General features: G+C 40.0%; 1 protein-coding gene across 5 annotated transcripts in view; it reads right to left on the bottom strand.

Moving 5' to 3' along the window:
- LOC115162876 (AP-2 complex subunit mu-like) overlaps positions 1-26,292 on the bottom strand; it is a 44,709-nt gene extending 18,417 nt beyond the window's left edge. For 2 of the 5 annotated variants that reach the window (XM_029714351.1, XM_029714354.1), the window contains exons 1-7: positions 26,178-26,292; positions 14,975-15,087; positions 6,458-6,635; positions 6,289-6,376; positions 3,414-3,496; positions 3,145-3,150; positions 220-355 (exon numbers count right to left, since the gene is read on the bottom strand). In XM_029714351.1, coding sequence (XP_029570211.1) covers positions 220-355; positions 3,145-3,150; positions 3,414-3,496; positions 6,289-6,376; positions 6,458-6,635; positions 14,975-15,048 — 565 coding nt within the window. In that variant the 5' untranslated portion in view covers positions 15,049-15,087; positions 26,178-26,292. Of the gene's footprint in view, positions 1-219; positions 356-3,144; positions 3,151-3,413; positions 3,497-6,288; positions 6,377-6,457; positions 6,636-14,974; positions 15,088-26,073; positions 26,150-26,177 lie in introns of those variants that run through there. The other 3 variants (XM_029714353.1, XM_029714355.1, XM_029714352.1) reach the window with 2 other exon arrangements.
- Positions 26,293-26,710: the final 418 nt, after the last annotated feature.

Below are 26,710 nucleotides of genomic sequence, written 5' to 3'. Positions count from 1 at the left end.
CTTCATTGTTCTTTAAATTCTCTATAATTTTTTATGTAATTAGTGTTGTCCTCACATGAATGAGTCACCTCTATATGCATTTTAAACATGTCCAATAAAATGTATTCATTCAAGGCCCAAGACCGAGTCTAGTGTACGTTCGTCTTTGTTGATTTGTTTCAGTACAGCAGCGTTACAAAGTCCTTGCTGCAAAACAAACTCGACACACATCGGTATTACCTTGTGGAGACATCAGCAGGTTGACGCTCTCCAGCACATCCAGGAAGAGCTCGTTGCGACGGTACTTGATGCCCTCGCGACGCCAGCCGATCTGCCCAGTCACCTGACTGGTGATCTGAGACTGCTCCTCCTTGGACTGGTGGACAGAGATAGGGAGAAAATGAGGGATGGACAGAGATAGAAAAAGGAAAGGGACAGAGAGGGGAGAGAAACAAGTGGTTGACATAGATAGAGGAGATAAAGGAAAAATACAATGAGGAGAGGGAGAAAAGGACAGGGAGGAGAGCAGGAGGAAAAGGATAGAGAGGAGTAGAGAAAAAAAGGTTGACAGAAAGAGGATACAGGAAAAGGACAAGGAGGAGGAAAGAGAAGAGGGATGGACAAAAAGAGAAGAAAGTAAAAGGACAGTGAGGAAAAAAAGAAGGATGGACAGAGATAGGGGAGAGAGTAGGAGAGAGAGAAAAAGAGAATGCCAGATTGTTATGCCTGAAACATTTTTCACCAGGATAATTTGTAAATGATAACTCAATATGTAAAGTTGGACTTAGCAATATGCTGGTGACATATATATCAACACTAATATCCCAGAAACCCTAGGCCCACTCCAATTTGCATACTGCCTCAACAGATCCACAGATGATGCAATCCCTATTGCACTCCACACTGCCCTTTCCCACCTGGACAAAAGGAACACCTATGTAACACCTAGCGACGGCTAGAGTGTTGGACCAGTAACTGAAAGGTTGCTGGATCGAATCCCTGAGCTGACAACGTACAAATATGTTGTTCTGCAGCTGAACAAGGCAGTTAACCCACTGTTCCCCGGTACGCCATCATTATAAATAACAATTTGTTCTTACGGCGTAATAATAAATAAAAGAAATAAAAAATGTAAATGTGAGAATGCTATCCAACAGCTCAGCATTCAACAAAATAGTGCCCTCAAAGCTCATCACTAAGCTAAGGACCCTGGAACTAAACACCTCCCTCTGGATGCTGATCCTCAACACAGGGGCCCCTCAGGGGTGCATGCTCAGTCCCCTCCTGTACTTCCTGTTCACTCATGACTCCAACACCATCATTAAGTTTGCCGATGACACAACAGTCAGTGTGCGAGGGCACCGACAACAACGAGACAGCCTATAGGGAGGAGGTCAGAGACCTGGCCATGTGGTGCCAGGACAACAACCTCTCTCTCAACGTGATCAAGACAAAGGAGATGATTGTGGACTACCGAAAAAAGAGGAACGAGCATGCCCCCATTCTCATTGACGGGGCTGTAGTGGAGCAGGTTGAGAGCATCACTGCCTGGTATGGCAATTGTCAAAGACTCCAGCCACCCTAGTCATAGACTGTTCTATCTGCTACCGCATGGCAAGCGGTACCGGTGTCTAGGTCCAAGAGGCTTCTAAACAGCTTCTACCCCCAAGCCATAAGACTCCTGAACATCTAATCAAATGGCTACCCAGACTATTTGCATTGCCCCCCCCCCCTTTACGCTGCTGCTACTATTATTATGTATGCATAGTCACTTTAATAACTCTACCTACATGTACATATTACCTCAATTACCACGCCGAACCGGTGCCCCCACACACTGACTCTGTACCAGTACCCCCTGTATATAGCCTCGCTATTGTTATTTTACTGCTGCTCTTTAATTATTTGTTACTTTAATTTCTTATTTTCTTTCTTTTTTCTGAAAACTGCATTGTTGGTTAAAAACTTCTTCAGGCTAGGGCCCTTTTTCCTCAGTTTCCGCCTGACTAATGTGCCCAAAGTAAACTGCCTGTTACTCAGGCCCTGAAGCCAGGATATGCATATAATTGGTATCACTGGAAAGAAAACACTTTGAAGTTTGTAGAAATGTTAAAATAATGTAGGAGACTATAACACAATAGATATGGTAGGAGAAAATCCAAAGACAAACCAACCAGAATTAATTTTTTTTGAGAGCCCATGCTCTTACAATGGAAAGTATAGGGAAATAATGAAATCTACCTCCCAGGGTGCCATTCCCATGACTTCCACTGGGTGTCAGTAATCTTTGTTCAAGGTTTCAGGCTTGTTTCTTCCAAAACGAGTAAGAATAAGGAGTTTTAGTACAAGGACACCTACTTGGAAATTCATGTGTGCGAGCGCCATGAAGACAACGCGCACCTGCTAAAAATCGGATTCCTATTGAACATAATTCTTTCCGTATGGAATATTATAGTTTGATTACATTTTAGGGTATCTGAGGAGTTAATAGAAACTTATTTTAACTTGTTGAAACAAAGTTTAGGGGTAGATTTTCGGATTCTTATCTTGGCATGTTGAACGAGTGGATTACTCAAATCGATGGTGCCAACTAAACAGACCTTTTGGGATAAAAATAAGGATTTTATCTAGCAAAACGACACTACATGTTATAGCTGGGACCCTAGATGACAAATCAGAGGAAGGTTTTGAAAAAGTAAGTGAATATTTAATCGCTATTTGTGAATTTATGAAACCTGTGCCGGTGGAAAAATATTTTGATGTGGGGTGCCATCTTCAAACAATCGCATGGCATGCTTTCGCTGTAAAGCCTACTGTAAATTGGACAGCGCAGTTAGATTAACAAGAATTTAAGCTTTCAACCGATATAAGACACTTGTATGTACTTAAATGTTTAATATTCATAATTTTTATGATTATTTATTTGAATTGCGCGGCCTCCAGTTTCACCGGAGGTTGTCCCGCTAGCGGGACCCCTATCCCAGAGAGGTTTTAATAAGGGCTTATAAGTAAGCATTTCACTGTAAGGTCTACACCTGTTGTATTCGGCGCATGTGACAAATAACATTTGATTTGATATCCGTAAGGACACAGTCACCAAGCGGTGCAAGATGTAAAACAGTTGAGTCTGCCTTTAAACAACCAATCAACAGGGAGAGTACTCACATGGTGCTGGAGAATGACATGACCAGGTGATAAAACGGCAGCCACGGAGCACATCGAGAGAGAGAGAGAAGAAAGAGAGCGAGAGAGCAAGCGAGAGAGAGAAAAAGAAATTACACAAGTCTACAACTAATTAAACAATATCATCAGCTCTGACTGGAGCCATCCCTCATGCCCAACATCAACAGCTGAAAATGTATACTACTGTGTGATTACCACGCAGTCCAAACTGGACATGAGAGATATCTTTAAAAAATGGTCATAGTTCCCACCTGGCTCTTGATGCCCGTTTGAGTGATGAAGGTCTTCAGTGCCCCAGTCTCCGAGTTCTGGGGGTAGCCAAAGTCCAGGATCTCTACAAGGGACAAGGGGACCGTGAGACCACACACTTCTGCTATGAGCTCACCAGATGGGCTCACAAAGAAACACCATCTTATTTTATGTAACCGTTATTTGACCAGGTAAATTCAGAGACTATTGAACATGAGCGACGATCTGGGAAAGGGTTGCAGGGGAGGAGAGGGTTGTTTCGAACAATTCGGCTGAGCCCAAATACTCGACTGGTTGATTGTTTGGTCGTTAGGCTGTTGGTCGACCAAGATTATTTTAGTCGAGCAGTAACAAACAAATACAGTACCAGTCAAAAGTTTGGAGACACCTACTCATTCAAGGGTTTTTCTTTATTTTTACTATTTTCTACATTGTAGAATAATAGTGAAGACATCAAAACTATCAAACAACATATATGGAATCATGTAGTAACCAAAAAAGTGTAAAACAAATAAAAAAGTATTTTATATTTGAGATTCTTCAAAGTAGCCACCCTTTGCCTTGATGACAGCTTTGCTCTGATCCAGTGGAAATGTCATAAAACAGGCCTACCTGATTACTTCTTATCAGTGCTTGACTAGGACTGAAATAGGTTCCGGTACTCATTTTGGGTGCTGGTACTGTCTATATTTAGGTGCAGGAGCTCCACAATACTTTTGAGCAAATATTCTATAAGAGGAACAGGAGCTCAATCAGTGGAACATTTGAGGTGCCGGTACTCAGCTCCGGTGAGCTAGCGCCCAAGTCAAGCACTGCTTCTTATCTCTTGCGCAAATAGCCTACAGCTGTGTCTGTGCGCTGAAAACTCTGAGGACCCAGAATATTTTATATAATGTTGCAAGTTCGCTAATGAAGCCTGACCCAAGTTAATAGTTAATACAATGTTTCAAGTTGGTTGCAGACAGGCCATGTGTAGCCAATGTGATTTATAGGATATTTATTTTTATCAGAATATTTTCTACCTACAGGCTGAAATGTTTTTATTTGTTGGCTTTATGTAGGCTATTTTTACATAGTTGGCAATGGCAATATTTGTATCATTTTCATTTAGATTTGGATAGAATTCTGATTAACACGAAAATGATTTTGAGATATGAAGACATTATTATAAATTAAATGAAACTGAAAATGTGCATATGAAAACTGTAACTAGCACGCAGATCGGTAGAAATGGTCAAATAAATTGCCATTCCACATGAGAAAGGTTTCCAAGTAGGTTGCCATGTAGTCTATTTACTAGCAACTTCAGGAGAGTAACGGCAGAATCTGTGAAAGCCAGCAGGAGCGAGTGAAGAATAGTTGGGTCAGGTTTTTTTCTTCCGGTTATCTAGATATCTGGCGCCCTATTGAGGCATTTGTCTTATTTAATCAAATCGTAAGCTTAAAGAATCAGACAAGCTCACTGCATATAGTTGATTTTCTTAAAACACATAGGGTGTGTCTATATATGGAAAAACACACGTTTACATTTTTTTAAGATCGATTGGTCGAAAGAACAGACCTCTTTCGGTGGACCAAGATTTTTTTTTGTCGGGGACAGCCCTAGAACAGTTACCCTCTTTTAGTCTCATAAACACATAGTCGTCTTCCCCAAACATCATCATATCATAGGTCAGAAGAAAGTGGTACTTGTATGTTTTCAAAACATGTTCTGTATATTGCTCTTCACTTAAAGAAAACCAATGTATCCTGGCTGGTTTAGGGGTAATGCCGCAGCATCTGGCACACATCTACTGTGTGGGCCTAGGTTCTAATCTAGCCTACTGGCCTCCATCTTTCCCCACTATCATCCTATCTCACTATCTGTTCAATGAAAAAAATCTGAAAATCCCTTTAAAATATTTTTTTTGAAAGAAGGGAAAGCAATCATATTAATTTCACCAATTTCTTGAGTGGATATTAGCAAGTCTGCATGCAATGTCTGTCACGTCACACAGCACACGTAGACATCTGCCGGCGCTATATTTTCTTTAGGTTTAGATTTTCTCACTTAAAAGTCACAAAAGTCTAAACCTAAAAAAACAACAGCAGAGCAGAAAGGCTGACTGTGGCACAAGAGAACCACTTCAGGATGTGGCATGGCGGTTGTGTGGAATTCCTGTAAAGTTTGTTAGGTGGTTGTAAACAGAGGGGGAAAATAACACGCTGCAATTGAGCGCGCGCACACACACACACACACACACACACACACACACACACACACACACACACACACACACACACACACTAGAGATAGGCACAGTTATTCAAATATCAGAACGTATTTAGTGTTCAATTACTTGTGAGAGTATTCAAAAGTTGCAAGCTGGCTAACTTAGCTCGCTAGTGTAGCTAGCTTCTTTACATCGATTTGATGCAGTGAAGACAGACTACCAGATGAGATGATAGATAACATATCGCAGTAATACTTTTGTCTAACTTGCGCAAGCCGGTTTGGCTACTTTCTCTTTTGTTCTTCCTCTATATCACACATAGGCCCCTGCTCCTCTTCAGACCCTCCCCCACCCTTCTGTTAAAACAACAAACAACAAGCGCGAGCAAGCCCCATTAAAGTAAAAAAATATATATATAATATTTAAAACATGTATTTCGACTATCCAGAAATTCCTAACAGAGACACACACACACACACACACACACACACACACACACACACACACACACACACACACACACACACACACAAAGCAGCAACAATAGACGACTGATACATCAGCTCTACTCTTTCAAGACGACTCTTTCCAGAGGAAAAAGGAGCCAGAGGAAAAAAAGAGAGTGATAGCCTAAAAGAGTGGCAAAAGAAAAGGTTTCCTTTACCGTCCAGCAGCTCGTAGATCAGCACAAAGTTGTTCTTGATGTTCTCCTCGCTGATCTTGCCGAAGTAGGCCGTCATGACGTCGCACATCTTAAGATAAGATAAAAATCAGATAGTTATTTAAGAAAATGTGACTGCTCCAGCCAATATATCCAACACCAATAACTATACCTTGTAGAGGAACTCGAACACCATGGCAGCGTTAACATTCTGCTTGGTGACCGCCGCCAGCCAGATGTTGGAGCGCTTGACGTGGAAGAAGCTGGTGCGGGCGATGTTGGTGACCGGCGAGCGCACCTGCTGCCGCGCATGGATCACGTTCACGCGGAACGCATCCACCGCGTTGCGCCTGGATGCACAAATACAGAAAATAATAGGAGGGGGTCGTTAGGGACATTGAAAAGCTAGACCTTGAGCAGCAAGCACACACACGGAAGAGGAACAGAGTGTTAGAGACATTTAACTGTATTATGCGAGTAAAGATATGAGATAATTGAAAGTCAAAGCGGGGGAGAGTGAAAGAGGAGAAATAGAAGACCATGAGAAGCACAGAAGAAAGGAAACGGTAAGCTTACATCTGGAGAAAAAGAAAACAGGCTTTAATAGGGGGTTGTCAATGCAGCTTGCATGCCGGCAAGACACTTCAGTCAGGAGATAATCAGTTGCCAAGCAAGCACATCATCTTACCTATTCCTACAGTATCCAATGGACAAGATGATGGACATGGAGAGAAATGGCACCAGCAAAAAGGGGTGGACAGAAACACAAAAGACAAGGAGGAGGAGCAGGAGAGGGAAAGGAGGTGGAGAATGAAGATGGGGATAGAGACATCAGGGCAGAGGGTTAGAGAGACACACGAAAGACGGGAGCACGCACAGGTACACCAGGGTTTCCATTAGCTGGCAACTGCATGCTTCTGGCCGATAAAAATAAATACAATCGTAGCCGGCATCCCAATTTCGTGCTTCAGCACCATTCTCTCACTCCTTGTGCGCAAAAAAAAATACGAAACAAAATATGCCTATAGCCTGGAATGTCCTCCGTGTGGACAAATTTTTAAATTGTAGTGGACAAAGATGAGATGAATGTTGGTACGGCCAAATGCAGGCTACTGTGCATGTGGCCGATCAGTGGTCACCAACCGGTCGCTCTCCAAGGCATTCCTAGTCAATCACCATTCATTTCTGTAAAAAAAACAACAATAAACCTTGCATTCCTATTTTTTTATTTTTTTCTCTCGCAGTGTTGGCGGTAGGTGCACCCGATTTAGCTGCCCTGTGCGTGGCAGGCCCAGAGAGCAAATCACTATAGAAATAATGCGGTGCGACTTGAGTTTCACCAAGTCACCAGACGGTCCCTTTCCGGTCAGTATCAGCGGAGGAAAGGGAGAGCGGAGGGACGTTGAGTGGCGCAACCTCAGTCTGCTGCTCCCTCCCTCCACTGAGACTGACCATCAGATGCAGGCTCCATCAGCCCAGTAAAATTTTAAAAAATGAATTATTAAAATGTATGCTCACTCAAGCTGTGCCTCACAAGTAATACAACAACTGATCTATTACCGGTGTGATCATATAGCCATGCAACGGCAGGGCAATTCAAGCAAAGCCAAAATAAGTGTTTTGGGCCTATATCCTATTGAACACACCTAGGGCTGGGCGATATATAGAATTAATTTGATTAATTCAAATGTATGTTTTTGCGCACTATTCCAAATGCCTGTATTGCAAGAATCAAGGTTTTGTTATTTTTTCGTTTTTATGAACGTTTATGTCTGCTTGTTCTCGTGTTGTATTTTTGGTCCCGTCCCTTTTGCTCCTCTGTGCAGTGTGCACCAGGTACGGCAGGTAGCCTAGCGGTTAAGAGCGTTGGGCCAGTAACCAAAAGGTCACTTGTTCAAATCCGCAAGATGGGAAAACCTGCCGTTCTGCCATTGAGCAAGGCAGTTAACTCACAACAACTTCTCCCTGGGTGCTGATGATGTAGATTTCAATTAAGGCAGCCCCTTGCACCGCTCTGATTCAGAGGGGTTGGGTTAAATGCGGAAGACACATTTTGGTTGAATGCATTCAGTTGTGCAACTGACTAGGTATCCAGAGATCTGTATATAATGAAGAGATGCACGTCTCTGCCCTAACAATGGAAGTCGTTGTCCCAAAGGCGGGAAGGCAGGCAACAACCTTAGGTCCCCAAAAACACATTGGCCTTATTTTGGCCAGATTTTAACGAGAGTGAAACCTCTTGCTTCGCATCTTCCTCTATGGTTTACACACACCAAGCCCCTCCCCCTGCCTCTCATGCCAACAAAGTTGAGAGATCACCGGTTTTATTTGAGGTTTGGTCCAACAGAATCGGTCATATGGACACCAAAACACATTGAGACATTATTTTACTGTAATAGTGGATAAGTTATTTTCTAACGATACCTTTTTTTTTGTCTCAACTACTCAAATTGCGCGCAGAGGAGACACTACTGAAACGAGAGCATCAATGAACATTGATTATGGAAAATTAATGCGCAGTTTGCCAACGGCGGATTTTAGCTGGTCTTTTAGCCAAAGACTGTTATACTAGCTGTATATGTTTTATAAATGTGCAATAAGCATAAAACACAATTATACAAGAAATTGGCAAATCGTTCTCCTTCTGAGAAATAAGGTAGGCCACTTGATTTCAACATCTGAAGGAAGTGGACAGGCTAACATGCTTTTCAAACATTTGGAGACAGACAGTAGGGTATGTTCATAACAATTCAACTGTTCAACTTTGCAAATGGATCCAAGTTGGCTAACCTTGAAATATAAAGATTAGCTGGCTAATCACTAGCACGTGGGCTTGATGAGACCTTGTGTGCAAGGTTCTAGTTAAATTTGTAACAAAAAATTGCTTTTTATTATAATTGTTTTATTTATTGCAACAACAACAAAAAGCAGGTTAAACTATTTTGATAAAACAAATTTTTAAATGATTGGGTCTTATGGTTGTGGAAGGCTTATATTTAGCCTAGGTATACGTTCACAAGCCCTGAATTCATTAGATGCTGACTGTTTGAAATGCAGTGCATTTTACCTTTAATTGTGACTGACCGGCTCGATTGGACATATGTAGCAACATTTGAAATTGTGTTTTTTACATTGGATAAAAGTAGAGACTCAGAGCTAGAAAATGGTATATCATACACTACAGTTGAGGAACAATGGGAAAATAATTCTGCTTTGAAAGTTGATAATCGTATGTTTTGTTACACCTACTGGAGAGCTCTTCTTTGTCTACACCCATTCAGCATCGTTCACATCCTCTTAAGCTTTAGCCCCAACCATCTCCTTAAGGATTCACATGTGAAGCCATGTACTAAACAACCAAAGATTTCAAGACTAAAGGCTGGTTTATACTACAGGTGTGTTCGTAAATTTAATTTAGAGTGCCAGTGTGCCTCTGGGAGTTCGTAAACTCAAAAGCACTGTCAGATTGTCCGTTTGTAAATTCAGAGCGTTTTGCTCTCGGAGCGTTCAGAGCGCATACTGAACGCTCTGGCCGAGGAGTTGGGTTGATCCGAGCGTTCTGACCCAACAACAGCAGTCAGACACCCAAGCCAACTGGCTAACGTTGGCTAGACGAAAGTGCTCTGAAATCGAAGTAGATAGTCTGAACGAATTTACCAGCTACGTCTATTGACAGTTGTCACAGTGGCATCATGAATATTCTATTGAAATGGTTACTTGCATAGTGGAGTCCTTTGTTTAGACATGTAGCTAGCTAGATAGACAATGAACCATAATCCCAACTCATAATGTTACTAACCTGCATGAACCTGCAGGTAGCTAACCAACCAGGTTCAATGTTAGCTAGCTTACATTAGGCTATAACTAGCAATGCAAATGGCTTTGAGATACAAATAATATTACTACGCAGACCATACACGTAACGTTAGCTAGCGAGCCAGCCAGCTAACGTTAGCTAGCTAGCTAGCTAACGGTACACTTAAACTTGAAATGAAAATTACATTCTGACAAAAATAGAAACATGTAATATCTGAAAATGTAGCGTGCTAGACTATCTTACATAGATCGACGCTTCTCCCTCTCTGTCACGAATGCCATGGTTGCCCTTAGTTTGAAGATGTAATCCGGAGACAGGTGTTTTATACAATAGCCTTCTGTGTTCTCTTTTTGACTCCATCTGCATATTTGCAATCAAACGCCAGAATTTTCTCCATCTCCTTAGCTATCATACTCTAATTCCACTGATTTCTAAACTCGGTCCTCCAGAAAGTGGAGAGCAACACTTATGTAGTTCTACTACGTGACATCTTTAAAATAATCTGCGTCAGGAAAGATTACCTACACATACTGACCCATGTTATAGCATGCTACATGGCAGACCAATCTGAACTCACCTCATGTCCAGCTCACTCATTAAAATGCATGTCGGTGTCGTAGCATGCCGCCGGCATATATCTAACTCTCTGGGGCTAGGCCTAAGCTTCTCTTCATATTTATTTTTTAAATAATAATATCATACAGTGGACGCCGAAGCCTATAGGCTTATGCATGCAATGCCCGGATGCATTCAGTGCTCAAATCTCCGACAGCTGAACCGTGAGGTGGATAATTATTGTTTTAGGAAATTAAAAACGAATAAAACTACAGGCTGTACCACAGCCGGCCGTGATTGGGAGTCCCATAGGGCGGCGCACAATTGGCCTAGCATCGTCCGGGTTTGGCCGGGGTAGGCCGTCATTGTAAATAAGAATTTGTTATTAACTGACTTGCCTAGGTAAATAAAGATTACACCATTTTGAAATTATATTGAAAAAATGTAGGTATATGATTAAACTGGTAATAGAACATTTGTTGTATATCTTCTGAGACCCAGCTAAGTGAGCATAATCATTTGCTTTCTTTTTTTTTACTGGACTGATGGCCTGCATCTGATGGTCAGTCTGAGGGGAAGGAAGGAGCAGCGGTGAGGGTGCCTCTCACCCGACTCACCGTCCCTCCGCTCTCCCTCCCTCCGCTGAGAAAAGGGGACACCATCTTTCAGCTGATGGTGAAACTCAAGTCACACTGCATTATTTCTGCCTCATGCACCAATTCATGTTACTCCTATGAGCAGAGAAAGTGAAATATTCCTTGACATAAAAAAAAGACAAGCCGTTAATATTAACAACGCAAGCTTATTGGAACACTTTGCTATACTTATTCATTGCAGCTGCAGTGCAGATTGTAGCGTGAGTGGAAGTAGGGAGAACGCACATTTTATGGCTTATAAAAGTGTTGAACAAAGTCTTGACAGTGCTGAATACCAACGTAAACAAGAACAGCAGCGCTTTGCTGTATTCGTTGAGTCTCTCTAGTCATGGTTTTAAACATTCAACATGCGCAATACCAAGCGTCGGTTGGAGTGGTGTAAACCTAGCCGCCATTGGACTCTGAAGCAGTGCAAACGCATTCTCTGGAGTGAAGAATCACGCTTCACCATCTGGCAGTCCGACAGATGAATCTGGGTTTGGCGGATGCCAGGAAAACAGTACCTGTGCGAATGCATAGTGCCAACTGTAAAGTTTGGTGGAGGAGAAATAATGGTCTGGGGCTGTTTTTCATGGATCGTTCTAGACCCCTTAGTTCCAGTGAAGGGAAATCTTAACGCTACAGCATGCAATGACATTCTGGAGGATTCCGTGCTTTCAACTTTGTGGAAACAGTTTGGGAAAGGTCCTTTCCTGTTTCAGCATGACAATGCCCCCGTGCACAAAGCGAGGCCATTATGAAATGGTTTGTCGAGATTGGTGTGGAAGAACTTGACTGGCTTGCACAGAGCCCTGACCTCAACTCCATCGAACACCTTTGGGAGGAATTGGAATGCCGACTGCAAGCCAGGCCTAATTGCCCAACATCAGTGCCCAACCTCACTAATACTCTTGTGGCTGAATGGAAGCAAGTCCCCGCAGCAATGTTTCAACATCTAGTGGAACGCCTTCTCAGAAGAGTGGAGGCTGTTATAGCAGCAAAGGAGGGACTAACTTCATATTAATGAACATGAGTTTTGAATGAGATGTATGAAGAGCAGGTGTCCACATACTTTTGGTTATGTAGTGTATTTTCCTTTATTATTTTCCCATATCCATACCACTCCTCCCCTATTGGAGTAAACTAATGGACAACACCACTTAGGCTTCTACTTCCAGTTTATACATATCAAATGATTTATTGACTATGACTTTTCAGATCACCCAGTAGTGCTATTTGCAGAGTTAACTCAGGGTAAAGGTGGCAATTCTTCAGCCATTCTTGAACCTGCGACCAAAACAAATGATCTAATGATTCTGAATCCGGTGTTGTTCATAAACCATGTGCCCTGAAAATCTCTTCCCAACTATTTTGCAATCTGTATGGCACATCTGTCAAACTGGTATACTTTTTTACTTATCACAATTATCTTTAACCATTTTTGGTCTTTAATGCAGGGCCGACAGTTCCTTACATTCTCCCCCTTCCACTTGCCTCTTCCATTTTTGCTGTAATGCTGCAATTAGTTGGTTGTAATTTTGGGTAGAGCAGACATTTCCATATATTTTTATTAGCTGCATGTGTGACAACTCCACCAGTCCTATTTATGATATCATTTACAAAAATTATACTTTATTTTTTCTCCTCCAAAAGTATATATATATTTTTATTTTGTTTCTCCATCAATTAGTACATTTTAACTGAGATTAAAACCAACTTTCTATGGCTTGTTTTAAAAATAATTATATTTTTGAGATGACTTCATTTTCAAATAACCGAAAGTGAGAGTTTGTAATCTGAATAAAGGGAAAAGGCCATTCTTGAACACGGGGTGAGCCATTCTTACTAAACTACTAGAAAACCAGTTTGGATTTAAGTATAACTTTTGTATGACTGAAGTCTTTACTGAGAGGTCTAATGCTTTAATATTTAATCATTTCTGCCCTCCGAATTCATATTCATTATATAAATAAGGCCGTTTAATTTTGTCTGGCTTGCCATTCCAAATAAAATTTTATATTTTTTGCTCATATAATTTAAGAAACAAGTCGTAAGGCAGGGCCATAAACAAATAAGTAAACTGGGATATGACTAAAGAGTTAATAAAGGACATTTTTCCACAAATAGGCAGGTATTTTCCTGTCAATGGTAGCAAGATCTTGTCTATTTTTGCTAACTTTCTATTAAAATGTATTGTAGTGAGATAATTTTTTTCCTTCGGGATATGAAGACCGATTATGTCCACTTCACCGTCAAACCATTTTATTAGTAAACTACACATTGATTTATTTTTACCCATATACCAATAGGTCCCCCTCTTTGCGAGGCATTGGAAAACCTCCCTGGTCTTTGTGGTTGAAAATCACTGCTAGACTGAGGGACCTTACATACAATTGTATGTGTGGGTTACAGAGATGAGGTAGTCATTCAAAAATTGTTAAACCGTATTATTGAATCCATGCAACTTATTATTTGACTTGTTAAGCACATTTTTACTCCTGAACGTATTTAGGCTTGCCATAACAAAGGGGTTGAGTACTTATTGACAAGACATTTCAGTTTTTCATTTTTATTAATTTGTACAAATTTCTAAAAACATAATTTCACTTTGACATTATGGGGTATTGTGTGTAGTGACACAAAATGACACAATCAGTGACACTAAATCTAAATTTAATTCATTTTAAATTCACGCTGTAATACAACAACATCTGGAAAAAGTAAAGTGGTGTGAATAATTTCTGAAGTCACTGTATGCATTAATGAATCAATTATACAAATCATACAATCAATTTGAATTTGTTTTGACCAATCTAACTACAAAATAACAATGGTGATAGGATAAATCTATTGATAAACTGGGTAAATCAAGATGTTGCCTAAGTCTATTCACAATACAGGTAAATGCTTATTATTCAATAAGAGTGTGTGCATGCATTGAGTTATTGCGGTTGTTTTAGATGATTTCATGGGGCTACAGATGAGAAATAATCACTGCCATTAAGGACTTATTTTATTGTAAACTGCTAGGAGAACATATTATTTTATTGTACTGATCAAAAACATTTGCATAGAAGAAGCAATCTCTTTTATAAAAGTGCACTGTCTCTAAGAAAGTAAAGACATCATTCGCAAGGCAGAATGTGGTTATGGAATCTAGTAGAAACCCGACGGAGGCGAGGGAGACAATGAAATGAATGAGTTTTTGGTGGCAAGGGAGACTAAGTTAATTTATAACGTTTTTGATGACAAATAGCTTTGAAATCAGTATTTTTTGGGTACTAGGGTAGTGAATTCAGATGCAAGCTAACAAGGAAAGTAAGCCCACAATTAAAGCAGGAAGCTACTGTTATAATCTGAATGGACATTGTTTTGCGAACAGTAATTAACAGTCTCAACATTTCTACATGTTTTGCATTATTCAAGTGTTTGTGCAGCATTAGTGGGCAGCTAACAATGCCACCCAGACAGCCTCGCAATGAATGACTAAGTGGAGCATGCACTTTGCTCTTCACGCTATAAAGGGGATGCGCTGATCGATAGAATTGATCTTCTCAATCACGTGAGACATTTGACAGAAGTACAGAACGTAACAAAAATGTTAGTACCGAACCGTTTAATTTTTTGATGTAAAAATTACTGAAGTTTCGGTATACCATGCAACACTGCTCTGTGGACTCACCCTATGTCATCACGGTAGACGCGGGAGATCAGCACCTCCCCCTTGTGGTTGTAGATGAACAATCCTCCAATCATGATGGCAGCCTCTCAGTCATAACAGGCCATGAGGAGTGACTGCATGGGGGAGAGAGAGAGTAGGGAAGTGATCAGCAGTCAGCACAACAATAAAAAATCAGAGGGGGAAAAAGGCTTCTTGAAGAAATGTCTTCTTGGGTCAGGAGGAATTCAGAAAGAAATCATATATCTGCCTGAAGAGGCAGAGAGAGAGAGAGACTACTACATCCATCTCTAGATACTACTAGGCAGGAAAGGAGTAGTTTAACAAAAGTACATGATCCACAACAAGAAAAGCCCTAGATTAACTAATCCTCTTCCTTCCCACTCCTCAGGAAGACAAATAAAATAGGCCTAGACCAGATTACTGCTCCTATAGCTAACACACAGAAAACAGGAGGGGAATCAAGGTGTTCATTAGGCCCCAAAATTAAGAAAGCTGAATGAAACAGGGTGGGTCCTACCTAAACCCCCAATAAGAAATACGCGCCCTAATGAACACGACCCTAGAGGAGCGATGCCATCTAGGCTAATTTGTTAATGAATTAAAAACATGTCTACCCTTTCATTTGACCTTCAGGTGCCATAGGAAGCACATTTCCAATTCCTGTCATGATTGAACTGAATTCGGCTCAGATTGAAGGACCCACCCCACCCCACCCCCTTTACCTGTCTACCTCTCAGTCTATTCAGAAGGACACATCCAAAAGCTTACAGAGAACTCATTTGACCCTTATATCTATTCAAACATCATGAAGCCAGACTGATAGAGTTGACATATGCAAGTCAGCGCAATAGCCTAGTGTGTGTGTGAATGTGTGTGTGTTCCTCAAGATCTGACCTTATGTCTCTCTCACTCCAAGGTCAGTGTGACCGGGTCTATGTCTGCCGATTAAGTACCGCTACGTGTGGTCGTAGGCTATGACAAAGTTCTAGCAGTGTCAGATCCCGGTGACTAACCAATAGGAACATGGCCGGCACAGAGAATGCACACAATAATGTTTATTGTGAATAGTCAGAGGAATATAAAAGTTTGATTTAAACGCTTAGCATACATGCTGTGCAAGAAGAACGATGTCCCTAACAATGTTGTTTACACGACACACCTGAAATCAGGCTACCTGATAGGATTATACATTTTAGAAAAACATCCTACCATGTTATATGGGGGAAGCTTATCTGATTCTGAGTTCAGGCATAACGTTTGTTTATATGTAAAAACTATTTCTAAGATGCATACTTGGTAACATCGCGCAGTGTGATGTGATAATCATAAAAGCCTGAATCCGACATACAGTCTGCAAAGACCTTAAGATGACAACAAGGGTGAGCCGCCCGCTTCTGCTATCTAAAGGGCAACAATAATAGTGAAACAGTTGGCATGTGGCCAGCAAGACAAGCACAGTCAAACAGATAAGTTTGCGTAAAGAGCTGGTACATACAGTTGAAATCGGAAGTTTACATACACTTAGGTTGGAGTCAGTAAAACTTGTTTTTCAACCACTCCACAAATTTCTTGTAGACAAACTATAGTTTTGGCAAGTCGGTAAGGACATCTACTTTGTGCTTGACACAAGTAATTTTTCCAACAATTGTTTACAGACAGATTATTTCACTTATAATTCACTGTATCACAATTCCAGTGGGTCAGACGTTTACATACACTAAGTTGACCATTTAACTTCTCAGGGCTACGTGGGATGCTACCGTCCCACCCACGGTTCAAACTATTCAACAGCCAGTGAAAAATCAGAGCGCCAAATTCAAAACCACAAAATGTCATAATTCAAAGTTCTCAAACATACGGCTATTTTACACCATTTTAAAGATACACGTCTCCTTAATGTAACCACATTGTCCGATTTCAAAAAGGCTTTACGGCGAAAGCATAAAGTTAGATTATGTTAGGACAGTTCCAACACAAGAAAAACCACACAGCCATTTTCCTAGCAAGGACAGGCATCACAAAAACCAGAAAACCAGCTAAAATTATGCACTAACCTTTGACGATCTTCATCAGATGACACTCCTAGGACATCATGTTACACAATACATGCATTTTTTGTTCGATCAAGTTCATATTTATATCCAAAAACAGCATTTTACATTGCCGCGTGATGTTCAGAAAATATTTTGCCTCTTACATCTAGACGTTCCGCTGGCGGAACACCTGCTCAAATATCCAATGATGGGTGTGGCGCAAATGACAAATTCCTCAAAAATCCAAAAACTTCCATTTTTCAAACATATGACTATTTTACACCATTTTAAAGACAAGACTCTCCTTTATCTAACCACACTGTCCGATTTCAAAAAGGCTTTACAGCGAAAGCAAAACATTAGATTATGTCAGCAGAGTACCCAGCCAGAAATAATCAGACACCCATTTTTCAAGCTAGCATATAATGTCACAAAAAACAAAACCACAGCTAAATGCAGCACTAACCTTTGATGATCTTCATCAGATGACACTCCTAGGACATTATGTTATACAATACATGCATGTTTTGTTCAATCAAGTTCATATTTATATCGAAAAACAGCTTTTTACATTAGCATGTGACGTTCAGAACTAGCATTCCCACCGAAAACTTCCGGTGAATTTACTAAATTACTCACGATAACGTTCACAAAAAACATAACAATTATTTTAAGAATTATAGATACAGAACTCCTTTATGCACTCGCGGTGTCCGATTTTAAAATAGCTTTTCGGTGAAAGCACATTTTGCAATATTCTGAGTAGATAGCCCGGCCATCGCTAGCTATTTTGACACCCACCAAGTTTGGTACTCACCAAACTCAGATTTACTATAAGAAAAATTGGATTACCTTTGCTGTTCTTCGTCAGAATGCACTCCCAGGACTTCTACTTCAATAACAAATGTTGGTTTGGTTCCAAATAATCCATAGTTATATCCAAATAGCGGCGTTTTGTTTGTGCGTTCAAGACACTATCCGAAGGGTAAAGAAGGGTGACACGCCCGGCGCGTTTTGTGACAAAAAAAATCAAAATATTCCATTACCGTACTTCGAAGCATGTCAAACGCTGTTTAAAATCAATTTTTATGCCATTTTTCTCGTAAAAAAGTGATAATATTCCGACCGGGAAACCCTGTTTTCGTTCAAAGACAAAAAAATAAAAACATGGAGTCGTCTCGTGCACGCGCCCCCTGTCTCATTGTTCTCAGATCGACCACTATCCAAATTCGCTACTGTTTTTCAGCCATGGCCTGCAAAGTCATCATTCAACGTTCTGGCGCCTTCTGAGAGCCTATGGGAGCGTTAGAAAATGTCACGTTACAGCAGAGATTCCCTGTTTTGGATAGAGATGATCAAGAAGGCCAAGAAATAGTCAGAGAGAGCGCTTCCTGTTTGGAATCTTCTCAGGTTTTGGCCTGCCAAATGAGTTCTGTTATACTCACAGACACCATTCAAACAGTTTTAGAAACTTTGGAGTGTTTTCTATCCAAAGCTAATAATTATATGCATATTCTAGTTTCTGGGCAGGAGTAATAATCAGATTAAATCGGGTACGTTTTTTATCCGGCCGTGAAAATACTGCCCCCTATCCATAACAAGTTAAAATGCAAATCAATTTATAACATTTTTGACATACGTTTTTCAGGATTTTTTTGTTGTTATTCTGTCTCTCACTGTTCAAATAAACCTACCATTAAAATTATAGACTGATCATTTCTTTGTCAGCGGGCAAACGTACAAAATTAGCAGGGAGTCAAATACTTTTCCCCCCTCACTGTATGTACAGTATGTTTTGCGGCTTGCTTAGAGTATCACTTCCGCTCAATTCGGCTTATACCGGGGCTCGAACCCAGGACCTCCGCCGCGCAAACACACGTGACTGCCCTCCTGAAGCTTCTAACCCAGCTGTGCCACAGAAAAAATAGCTATTTGTCAGCGCAGGTGGGGACACTTTAGGCTGAGTTTCACCGATCCCTCACATAAAGTGAGTTAACTAAGATATTGTAAATAAGGAAACACCAACAAGTTTAATGTATACTGATCATAAACATGAACGACTTTACTGAGTTACAGTTTATAAGGAAATCAGTAAATTTAAATAAATTTAAATATTCCTCAAGGTAGCAGAATTTCAGGGAACACATTTAGTTGGGGGCAACTTTAATTTTTGTCTGGATACGATTCTGGATAGATCCTCAACTAAAGCAACCTCAATGACAAAGTCAGCCAAATGCACTCTATCATTTATGAAAGACTTACATTTGAAAGACATATGGAGACAGCTCCACCCATAAAATAGGGATTACTTATTCCACTCCTGCCCGCATAACTCTCTTACCCAGATTGACTTTTTTCTCCTATCAGTACAGGTAACCCATAGAGTTCTAGAAACTGAGTATTTATCCAGAACTATCTCAGATAATTCTCCCCTCACACTTTCTGTTTGGATGCCAGATGGAGTTCAAGGGACTTATAGATGGTGCCCAAATCCAACTCTTTTGAAATAGACAGAATTTTGTAAATTTATCAGATACCAAATTACGTTTTTATTTGAAACAAACTGTCCGTCCTCTCCCAATAGTTTTGTACTCTGGGATACATTAAAAGCCTTTCTTCGGGGTCAAATAATTTCTTATACCACAGGTCTTAAAAATGCACTACTGAATTGAATGAATTAGAGAATGACATCCTATTACTACAAAAAGAACACAAAAAATCTGGCTCTAAAGAAACATACCGCTCGTTGGAGAATAAAAAACTAAAATATAATACCCTAAGTACTTACAAAACTGAAACGGCTATTCTTAGAAGTAGGCAAAGATAGTATGAATTGGGGAAGAAGACGCACAAAGTCTTGGCCTGGCAGATAAAAGCTGAGGAGAAAACCGAGAACCATCAACTCTATTGAAACACAGAACGGTCAAGTGTCTCACAACGCGGAAGAGATTAATGATTCATTTAAACAATACTATTCTAAGTTAAACACTTCTGGTGGAACAGAACCAGCAATGATAGACACATTTCTGTCAACTATTGAACTACCGCTCCTCACACAGGAAGACCAAAACGAACTAGATCGCCCCTTTACAAAAACAGAAATCGAAAAGGCAATTTCCTCTCTACAATCCAGCAAATCACCAGGAGAAGATGGCTTTCCCCCAGAGTTTTATAAGGAGTTTAAGGATTTGCTTATTCCTCTCTTGATGGATGTTCTAAATTTAGCTGCTGAGACGCAGAGTCTACCGGACTCCTTTTCCACGGCTATTATAACAGTTATACATAAAAAAATAAAGATCCTCTACAATGTTCTTCCTATAGGCCGATCTCGCTCCTCAATGCCGACAATAAATTGATTTCTAAGGTGATGGCTAATAGATTATTATAATATTTGCCAAACCTGATTAGCACCGATCAAACAGGCTTTATACAGAAAATATCCTCCACCAATAATTTGCGCAGGTTATTCAACGTAATTCACATGGCCAGTGTGAGGAGAGATTCTAGTATAGCAGTATCTCTAGACGCTGAAAAGCCCTTTAATAGGCTGGAGTGGCCATACCTATTCAAATTTAACCTTGGTCCTTCGTTTGTCAACTGGGTTAAAACGTTATACTATAAACCGCAAGCCAAGATCACAACTAATGGCATGATGTCAGCCACATTCCCACTCTTTAGAGGTAGTAGACTGAGCTGTTCACTTTCCCCGCTCCTTTTTGTGCAAGCCACAGAACCCCTGACGGAGGCCATAAGAACGGATCCTGGCATAAAGGGCTTTCTGGTGGGCCAGATAACGCATAAGACCTCATTGTTCGCAGACAACATTATTTTGTTCCTCTCTGACCCGACCTGATCTCTCTCAAAACTACAGGCGCTTTTGGGTACATACAGCTCTATATCAGGTTACAAAGTCAACATGGACAAAAGTGAAATACTTCCACTGACTCGCTTTGACTATAGCATCTGTGAACAAACGGGTCCGTTCAGTTGGTCGCCACATGGGTTCAAATATCTAGGAATAACAGTTGATAATGACTTAACTACTCTGTCTTGGTTCAGAAGGTGGTGAATGACTTGAATAGATGGATAGATCTGCCTCTCACATTATCTGGGAGAATTAGCTGTATTAAGATGAACGTTCTGCCTAAGATGATGTACCTATTTTTATATTTACGAATAACCATACCCAAGAGTTTCTTTAAGTCCTTTAACAAGACCATAAGACAATTTGTACGGAACGGTAAAACCCCAAGGGTGAGCCTGGACAAATTAACGTGGGAGGCCTCTGCCTACCAAATTTCAAGATGTATTATTGGGCAGCGCAAATGATATTAATTTCATTCCTATTTTAATGGATGGAAATGGATGGAAAAATGTTTGCTCTTAATGAAGAGGTTGGGAGTAATATTATCTACAAGTGGAACCCCAAGACTATATCAACAAAAACAAGCAATACCTGTACCATCAATTTAGTAAGATCTTGGTATGAAATCCATAAGTTATTTGGTCTGAAACAAGACTTGTCACCCAAAACACCCATGTGGCAAAGCAGACTCCTGCCAATGATCTTGGATAGCAACATTTTTCAACAGTGGCATGAGAAGGGAATAACGCATTTAGAACATTGTTATATAGATAGGGTACTTATCTCATTTGAGCAACTAAAAGAAAAATACCAGTTATCCAATTATCATTTATTTTGGTATTTACAGTTAAAACTTGCTCAGAAGCACTTTTGGAGATATGACTTTACCAAATCTATCAAGTATTGAACAACTACTCCATGATAACAATGACACATACAGATTTATATCCAGTGTACTCATTGCTAATGCAACAATGCCCAAAACCAGATGTACATAAGTCAAGAAAGCGATGGGAATCCGATTTGAATACTACAATTGATGAGGGTCTATGGTCGGAACTATGCCAAAATAGCGTGTCAGCGACCATCAACTCTAGATTAGAGGTCGACCATGGCCGGGTCGATTAATTAGGGATAATTTTCACGTTTTCATAACAATCGGTAATCGGCGTTTTTGGGTGCCGATTATGGCCGATTACATTGCAATCCACGAGGAGACTGCGTGGCAGGCTGACCACCTGTTACGCGAGTGCAGCAAGGAGCCAAGGTAAATTGCTAGCTAGCATTAAACTTATCTTATAAAAAACAATCAATCTTAATATCATCAACCATGTGTAGGGATTATGTTACTAGTTTAAATAGCTTGTCCTGTGTTGCATATAATCAATGCAGTGCCTGTTCATTTATCATCGAATCACAGCCTACTTCACCAAACGGGTGATGATTTAACAAAAGCGCATTCGCGTCAGGGTATACGCAGAGGTTTGGGCCGCCTGGCTCGTTGCGAACTGTGTGTTCCTAACAAAGACAGTAATTCATTTGCCAGAATTTTACATAATTATGACATAACATTGAAGGTTGTGCAATGTTACAGCAATATTTAGACTTAGGGTTGCCACCCGTTCGATAAAATACGGAACGGTTCCATATTTCACTGAAAGAATAAACGTTTTGTTTTCGAAATGATCGTTTCCGGATATGACCGTATTTCTGTGTGTTTATTATATTATAATTAAGTCTATGATTTGATATTTGACAGAACAGTCTGACTGAGTGGTGGTAGGCAGCAGCAGGCTCGTAAGCATTCATTCAAACAGCACTTTCCTGCGTTTGCCAGCAGCTCTTCGCAATGCTTGAAGCACAGCGCTGTTTATGACTCCAAGCCTATCAACTCCCGAGATTAGGCTGGCAATACTATAGTGCCTATAAGAACATCCAATAGTCAAAGGTGTATATGAAATACAAATGGTATAGAGAGAAATAGTCCTATAATTCCTATAATAACTACAATCTAAAACTTCTTAACTGGGAATATTGAAGACTCATACTAAAAGGAACCACCAGCTTTCATATGTTCTCATGTTCTGAGCAAGGTACTTTAAATGTTAGTTTTTTTACATGGCATATATTGCACTTTTACTTTCTTCTCCAACACTGTGTTTATGCATTATTTTAACCAAATTGAACATGTTTCATTATTTATTTGAGACTAAATGTATTTTATTTATGGATTATATTAAGTTAAAATAAAAGAGTTCATTCAGTATTGTTGTAATTGTCATTATTACAAATATGTATATAAAAATCAGCCGATTAATCGGTATCGGCTTTTTTGTCCTCCAATAATCGGTATTGGTATTGAAAAATCGTAATCGGTCGACCTCTACTCTAGATATAGACGTATACATTACAACTTCCTCCACCAACTCTATCTGACACCTCAGAGGTTACATAGATATAACCCAGAAATATCAGAAATGTGTTTTAGATGTGGAACAGAAGGCACATTTTTGCATTCTACTTGGCAGTGTACTAAATTACAAGCCTTCTGGCATGATGTTTGTGACATCATGCCAGAAGGGATCAGAAGGGACCTCCCTTCTCCCTTTATTATGGAGGTCCCTTCCCACTTGACCCTGAAATATGCCTTCTGGGTAACTTCACAAATGTGAATTCGAAGAATAACTTCAAAATCAAATTTACAGAAATCGCCCTTGCCACTGCAAGAAAATGCGTTGCATTGACATGGAAATCGGATTCCCCTCTCCCAATTACAAGATGGCTCTCTGAAATTAATGTGTATTCCTATGGAGATTACCTATGCTCTAAGAAATAAATTCAACCACTTTGTTTTCACAATGGCAACCATTCCTGGACTATATGAAAACACTTCCATTGAGGTTGGTGGAGGTGAGCTTGTAGATCGATGTAGCTATTGTCTCTCTGTAATGTACTGTTTGTATTGCTTTGTGTATATGTTGGTATCTCTTGTCATTTGTCTTATTTAGTTATTTGTATTATTACTATTCTAATTTAACTCATTTATTATTTGTATTTTGTAATTTGTCATTGTTTTAAGTGATTTTATTTTGGGGGGTGGGGACCATTGATTTACTTTTTGTAGTAGTATTTACTCTTGCTGTGTTGTATTGTTCTGTTGTTGAATAATTGAAAAAATATATATAAAAAATAAATGTAAAGTAAGAATTTAACTTGTAAATGTTAATTCATAGTTGTAACAACTGTCACGCCCTGACCTGAGAGAGCCTTTTTATGTCTCTATTTAGGTTTGGTCAGGGTGTGATTTGGGTGGGCATTCTATGTCTGTATTTCTATGTTGGGGATTGCTTTGTTTCGGCCGGGTATGGCTCCCAATCAGGAACAGCAGTACATCGTTGTTGCTGATTGGGAGTCATACTTAGGCAGCATGTTTTTCCTTTGGGTTTGGTGGGTAGATATTTTCTGTTTAGTCATTTGTTACCTGACAGGACTGTTTGGCTGTTGTCTTTTGTTTATTTGTAAAGTGTTCTCTTTTTTTAAATTAAATAACAAAGATGAGCACTAACCACACTGCGCCTTGGTCTACTACTTCAGACAGCCGCTACAACAACGTACATTTACAGATCTAATTTAACATTTATGTTTCAAGTTTCGAGCATGGCTTTTCTAACGATCATAACAATTTACTTATGGATTTTCTTACGATCCTAATGATATGTATGTTCAACCTTTTGGCAGCTATCTCGCTCCATAATCGCACTGCCTGAGGCAAATGGTGGTCACACTCGATACCGACTGTTTTTTTGGTCCACGCCCCTACCCTTTTTAAGGTATCTGTGACCAACAGATGCATATCTGTATTCCCAAATCAAATCAAATTGTATTTGTCACATGCTCCGAATACAACAGGTGTAGACCTTACAGTGAAATGCTTACTAAAAAGCCCTTAACCAACAATGCAGTTTTAAGAAGAAAAAAAAACAGAAATAAAGTATAGCTACAGTAAAATAACAATAGCGAGGCTATATACAGGGGGTACCGGTACAGAGTTAATGGTCGAGGTAATTGAGGTAATATGTACATGTAGGTAGAGTTATTAAAGTGACTATGCATACATAATAACAGAGAGTAGCAGCAGCGTAAAGGGGGGGGGGGGGGGGGGGGCAATGCAAATAGTCTGGGTAGCCATTTGATTAGATGTTCAGGAGTCTTATGGTTTGGGGGTAGAAGCTGTTTAGAAGCCTATTGGACCTAGACTTGGAGCTCCGGTACCAGTCATGTGAAATCCACATACATTAGGGCCTTATGAATTAATTTTAATTGACTGATATTCTTATATGAACTATAACAGGGAAATCTTTGAAATGGTTGCGTTCATATATTTTTTCAGTATAATTAGCACATTTTCTTCCCTTTTAACTGCATTGTTGGCAAAGGCCTCGTAAGTAAACTGTTGTATTCGGCGCATGTGACAAATACAATTTTATTTGAGGATCCATCCATTCAAAGACTGGAGAACCAGCGGGATCAACACTGAGATCCTATTGAATTACTAATTCCATGCATCAACATGTCTTCAGCGTTCTAGAATAGTCTAGCAGCTAATATTAGCCAGTTAACCTTCATAACAACTCTGAACGCATTTGGTAGTGTGTTTATTTTGACAATTTGAGATTGCAATGGCCTGTGAACATCATCAGTAGCAAGGGGGCAGATACATGAAATGCGAGTTATAATGTCGTTATTACATCGATTCGCATGGGGATGCAGCAAACCAAGGTACCTAGCTCGCTAATGTCAGCTAACGTAAGAGGTTTTGAAATGAGCTATCTAGCTAACCTCTACTAGTACTACTGTACTGCTAGATGTCTGCCTGACCGGAAAACTAGCTACTGTGGCTAGCTAACGTTATCTATCACCGATAACGAACTAGCTATACATTTTGTAGCTATCGCCGTTAGGGTATTCTGTCCTAATGTGTATTCCCATAACTATACCGTTTTTTCAACATCACACAACACAGTTCTTGGTTCCAAATTGCCTTTTAAAATCAACTTGCTAGTGTAACAGCACCGGTTACACTAGCATGCGAAATGTGGCTGATTAGCTAGCAAACTACCATTGTCACGACTCGTTTGCTCTCGTCTCGGTCAAATTTTTACTGCATTGCTCCTGTTCTCACCGGTCTCCCTTGCACTCACCTGAAGCTGTACAGGCAAATTTACCTGAAAAGCCGCAACTACGTGTCCTAAAAGCACTAATTTTGAAACAGGATGGTTAAGATCAAGGTTTTTATTTCACTCACTTTCTTACTCCAATTCAAGATGTCGACCGCTCCTAGCTCCAAAGAGACTCACTGTCAATTGACAATGAAGCGGATTATAGGGCAGTGAGAGCATCTACTAGCCCTGCTGGATTTATATATTTCAACGGTCGTATTGCTTTATCAAGACTAGCATGTACTGTAATGGCATTGGATGTTCCCCAAGCAACAATGAAAGTAGTAGACATTCAACTTTTAGATTTAGTTTGGTGGAATAAACCACACTATTTAAAAAGGGTATTATGTACAATTTTTAATCCGGCCCAATTTGCAAAACCTGTTTGAAAAGATGTATGAGGTATTTTTATGTTCTTTTTAACGTATTTTTACTGACCGGAATATTACGTTTTTTCCTGAACATCATACCACCAGTTGGTCATAATTGTGACCTCTATCTGACCAGATGGTCATAATTCTGACCACTATATTATGTGCTATATTAGGAAGCCTTCTGGTCATAGTTAAAGATGCAATGTGCAGAAATCGCTCTGCCATTTCCTGGTTGTTCAAATTCT

Source organism: Salmo trutta, chromosome 26 (genome assembly GCF_901001165.1).
Source record: "Salmo trutta chromosome 26, fSalTru1.1, whole genome shotgun sequence".
In the NCBI taxonomy this organism is placed as follows: Eukaryota; Metazoa; Chordata; class Actinopteri; order Salmoniformes; family Salmonidae; genus Salmo; species Salmo trutta.
Note: the sequence above shows the minus strand (reverse complement) of the source record. Positions and strands in the feature narration are given on the sequence as shown.